This window comes from Rosa rugosa, chromosome 6, assembly GCF_958449725.1.
Source record: "Rosa rugosa chromosome 6, drRosRugo1.1, whole genome shotgun sequence".
In the NCBI taxonomy this organism is placed as follows: domain Eukaryota; kingdom Viridiplantae; phylum Streptophyta; class Magnoliopsida; order Rosales; family Rosaceae; genus Rosa; species Rosa rugosa.
Window position 1 is genome coordinate 30,845,247 of NC_084825.1, and position 4,842 is coordinate 30,850,088.

Here is a 4,842-nt window from a genome sequence, read left to right on the forward strand (position 1 = left end):
AAAGCTAAACACTCCACGTTCAATTTTTTTAGTTTAGCTAACACTGCTAGAGGAAAAGTTAGAAATTTACTACCTAAATTTAACTTTTAGATGATTTAGCTAAAAAAATAGCTTTTACTGTTGGAGATGCTCTAAGTCCAAATTTCGGACATAATTAATCTACCTTAAAGTACATCAAAATCCGAAAGGAGAAATGTGGTGTATATAACTTTACCCCGTACTTACCTCATCATCATCGTGTGTGAAACATAGAAAGATTGGGATTTCTGGCAATGACTACTTTATCTCTTCTTTTTCAATACCTTAAATATTACGTACGTGAGATTGGATGTCGTTCTTTCTATTTTATTATCAATCTCACCTCAACATCCATATCTTTGGTCTTCGGATTTAACGGGAAAGCAGTCTCTCTCATATTTATGGTAGAACGTATACACACACATATATATATAGCGCACACACGTATATACAATGTTTGATATTTTGTGTTGAAAATTGAAATCCCCCCTCCTTTTTATTATCAATTCTTGCTATCACCCCCTATATATAGTTTAGTATCTCCATTTATAAATGACATAGTCTATGCGACACATCTCCTTTCCATGCAATTATTAGCCAGCAGCTGGGACATAATTAATAGCAAGGACCAGGCCCCTAGCTATCTCATGTTTCCTATTCTCTCTTTTCTCAATCTCAAGCATTTGGAGGAATAAAATTAGAACCAATACTTGGAGAAGAAGAAGAAAAAAGTGTATATTACCCTCATCTCTTTTCTCAGTCTCAAACACTCGGAACCAACACGACTCTTGTTGTGTTTTCTCTCTCTGAAAATGAGCCAGTGTGTTCCCAGCTGGGATCTTGATAACAGTAGTCCATCGCCACCGCCGAGGCTCTCTCTTCGTTCTCACTCCAATTCCACCGCTCCTGATGTTCCCATGTACCTACCTCTCTCTCTCTCTATCTCTCTCTCTCTCGAACAACGTACTGATCTCTCTCTCTCTCTCGAACAACGTACTGATAAAATATTTGTATGCAGGTTGGACTATGAGGTAGCAGAGCTGACATGGGAAAATGGCCAGGTGGCCATGCACGGCTTGGGTCTACCGCGCTTGCCTTCCAAACCAGCATCCTGGGACAAGCCACGCGCTACTGGTACTCTGGAGTCCATAGTCAACCAAGCCACCTGTACTTTGCCTCGGTTTTCCAAGCCTCCCTTTGATAACACCATCACTTCTGCCACTGGTGGTGGTGCTAAAGAAGTAGTGACCTGGTTTGATCATCTCCGTCGTGTTGCCACCTCCGGTGCTCCCTCCAACACCACCATGACCATGGACGCGTTGGTCCCTTGCAGGAACAACCAACCTGATGAACCAAACAGTAGCCTTATGATAGACTCTGTAGATACCGTGCCAGGAGTCCTCGGCAGTTCTGGCACGGGCATGATCAATGGGTGCTCCACTCGAGTGGGGTCGTGCAGCGCTACCGCGACCCACAACGAGGACACCCGCCGACTGGGAAAACACAAGGCGGGCGTTGCACGTGTACCTGCTACACCCGAGTGCAGATCCCCCAGCGTGAGCGGTAGTGCCACGTTTGGGATGGATAGCCAGCAAGCCACACTTGATACTAAGGGAAGCGACCGTGACTCAGTTTGTCACAGTAGACCACAGGCAAGCTCTCAGGCTTTACTCCATAAATTAATGCAAAAGATAATGCATAAGTTAGCTCTCTCTCTCCTTTTTTTTTTTGTTAGATCAATAAATTAATATTATTTCTTGTTCATGTTTTTGTTCTTGAAGAGAGAGGAAAGCGACGAGGAGGAGAGAAAGAAGCGAAGTACTGGAAAATCCTCAGTTTCTACAAAAAGGAGTAGGGCTGCTGCTATACATAACCAATCTGAACGTGTATGCTATCTCTCACCAGCTCTTTTCTCAAACACGGCCTTCTCAATCCAATCATATGTATTGGAATTTTCTTTATTAGGTATTCATGAAATAGGATTGTTTAATTAGTTGAACTGGAATCACAATCAAGGTAAAACTTTTGAGATATAGATATTTGAAATCAGTTTTCAGTGAAGATAAAAGAGGAGAATATATATTATATGTACATGTATATATTAAGATAAATTAGTTAAACAAATGATTGAATTGCCCAACGATAGGGACCTATTTGACTTCAAAATTTGGATTCAAACCATGGTAGAAGAGCATCTTGTGGGTTATTTCCTAATTTTTTTTTATTGATGCAGAAAAGGAGAGATAAGATCAACCAGAGGATGAAGACGCTGCAGAAGCTGGTCCCAAATTCCAGTAAGGTATGATGTTCCACTCAATCGGGTTTTGTGCACTATCCGTATGGTTTTATTTAGTCGAACAAGCTAGTATCAAATGAGACGAAAATTTCTGTTGATTTCATTTATATTCGGTCACACTCATATAAATGCCATTTGTTTCCAACAAAATAAGATGCCAATAAGCACTTGGAATCTCATGTACATGCATGTCCAAAGCTGACTGAGGGTACAGTCTGATTTACAAGCAGTCATGGCTGCCAATTTTTTCAGAAAAGTGGTCCAAAACTTGAATGGATATAAATGGCTGTGTTTTTTATGTGATTCAAGGGTTCTAGTCCACAAATCCAATTCACAAACAAGGTACAATTTGACAGGAGGTTGTTCACTATGGGGACAACTACCTGCTCCCACGTAAATTAATCCTTCTAACTGGTAGGGCATAATGCCATAATGCTTTTGTGTTTATCCCAGAGAGCAGTAAATGGTGTTAATCTGTAGTATTACGTATATATAGTTGTAACTTGTCAAGCTAAGATGTGGATGATAATGATCCCAAGTTGTGTGGCTAGCGGATGTATTTGGAGATCGAATTCTTGATCTCGTCGAATCCTGGCTCATTTTTGTTTTATTTTAATTACTGCAGACTGATAAAGCTTCAATGCTGGACGAAGTGATTGAATACTTGAAACAATTGCAAGCTCAAGTCCATGTGATAAGCAGAATGAACATACCAGCCATGATGTTGCCGATGGCTATGCAGCAACAACTTCAAATGTCTATGATGGCCCCAAGAAATATGGGCATGGGGATTGGGATGGGAATGGGAATGGGAATGGGAATGGGAATGGGAATGGACATGAACAACATCGGCCGCCCCAACATAGGGGGAGTCCCTCCGGTTCTTCACCCAACTGCATTTATGCCCATGGCTTCATGGGATGGCTCTGCCTGCGGCGCTGAGAGGTTACAAGCTGCTTCAACGACTGTGATGCCTGATCCCTTGCCAGCATTTCTTGCATGCCAATCGCAGGTAAGGTTTAATATTCTTGCATCGTAGAATTTTATTTAACAGAAGTACAGAAACATTCTCTCTTGCTAAACAGTTTGGGTGTCTTATTTTGGATGAGTTAATGCCCCGTAAAATTTTTGATACTAACATAGTACAAATTCTTTTGCAGCCGATGTCGACCATGGATGCTTACAGCATGATGGCGGCCATGTATCAACAATTCCATCAGCAACCAGCAGCATCTAGTTCTAAGAGCTAATATATTGGATTTAATTCATGCTTGCTAGCTAACTAGCTCAAATATCTTTATTAATGGCAAGAAATGTATAGACCTGAATTGATTATATCTTTTGGCTTAGTGTATACGTACTGAATATCATTGGTATTCTTTTATGGGAACATATACTGAATATATTTTTTACTCCAAGGAATGACTAGTCCATAAAGTAACAAAAGTACGACACCCGAGTCTTCAAGGTTGAGAATTAATGAATCGAACTGTGGAAGAGATATTTATAGTTTTATACCAACATACGCCCTTAATTACAGGATCGGAAAACTAAATCGCAGAGAGCTTTTCTCATCTCCATTGTTAACTTTGATAGAGGCATTGTAGACGAAAGGAAAGCGAAAGTCTAACACACACTAATGTATTAATACATGAACTCTTTGATAGTGGTAGGTAGATATATAGACTAGCTAGCTTCCTAAATATAGACACTACAACTGCATGAAGAGTAGTTGATAGCAGTTGTCTACTACTACAGAAATTAATTAATGTATTAATACATCTGATTATCTAAGGGAACCTGATAAGATAATCTCGTCAAAAGAGTGAATACCATCGGTACAAGACCTATTGGTGACGAGTTTAAGCGAGTGTTCCACTGATTACAAAAATTCTTGCTATACGTCCTATTTTGGATCTATTAATAAAAAAATTCTTGTCATTTGGCATCGACTTATTGCTGCTAGGTCTTTGCACGTACGTTTTTCCATTATTTTCTTGTCTAATTTACTTGACCACTTCAAACACCTAATTTTGATTTGCCGATGGATTATTCACCGGCCATAATCTAACGATGAATGTGTCCTGATTTTGACAATGAGTAACCAGATAGGGCCGGCATCTAACATGCAGAGTTTGCTTAAAGATGAACATATAAATGATTGGGTGCTTGTTTGTCAACTATGGATCAATATATAGGTCACCTCCTATATTCGTCAAAAAAAGGGTTCCATATTCATGTTATCATGATACTGTACCGTGAATGACTTTGGCCAACTCATTTTTTGCACTTCAAAACATTGCAAGCTTGAAAGTTCTGTTTTTGTTTTTCCTATTTTCAGTTGTAGCTTCATCTTTATGGAACTCACCAGTTGCGACAGAACCTAGCTAGCTCCAATGTCCAGGTATTTAAGCTAAACACCCGCGTACACTCTAGTGTTTGTTTTCTAAATGAAAGAATAGTCGTTGGGACCTTGGGGTCTAGTTTATGCACGTAGAACTTGGAGAATCTTAATTACTGAAAAGGTG

General features: G+C 39.8%; 1 protein-coding gene across 1 annotated transcript; it reads left to right on the forward strand.

Annotated features, from left to right (window-relative positions):
* Positions 1-560: 560 nt before the first annotated feature.
* On the forward strand, positions 561-3,736 carry LOC133715311 (transcription factor UNE10). Its single transcript, XM_062141759.1, has 6 exons — positions 561-937; positions 1,037-1,670; positions 1,800-1,904; positions 2,252-2,317; positions 2,940-3,326; positions 3,475-3,736. Exons 1-6 carry the CDS (start codon positions 831-833, stop codon positions 3,562-3,564), a joined length of 1,389 nt encoding a protein of 462 aa, XP_061997743.1. The 5' UTR covers positions 561-830; the 3' UTR covers positions 3,565-3,736.
* Positions 3,737-4,842: the final 1,106 nt, after the last annotated feature.

Bases quoted from the DNA above. Each gene is read 5' to 3' on its own strand.
- LOC133715311 (XM_062141759.1), top strand. From the start codon at position 831: ATGAGCCAGTGTGTTCCCAGCTGGGATCTTGATAACAGTAGTCCATCG. The intron at 2,318-2,939 runs GTATGATGTTCC...TAATTACTGCAG, and splicing joins TGGTCCCAAATTCCAGTAAG to ACTGATAAAGCTTCAATGCT. The intron at 3,327-3,474 runs GTAAGGTTTAAT...ATTCTTTTGCAG, and splicing joins TTCTTGCATGCCAATCGCAG to CCGATGTCGACCATGGATGC.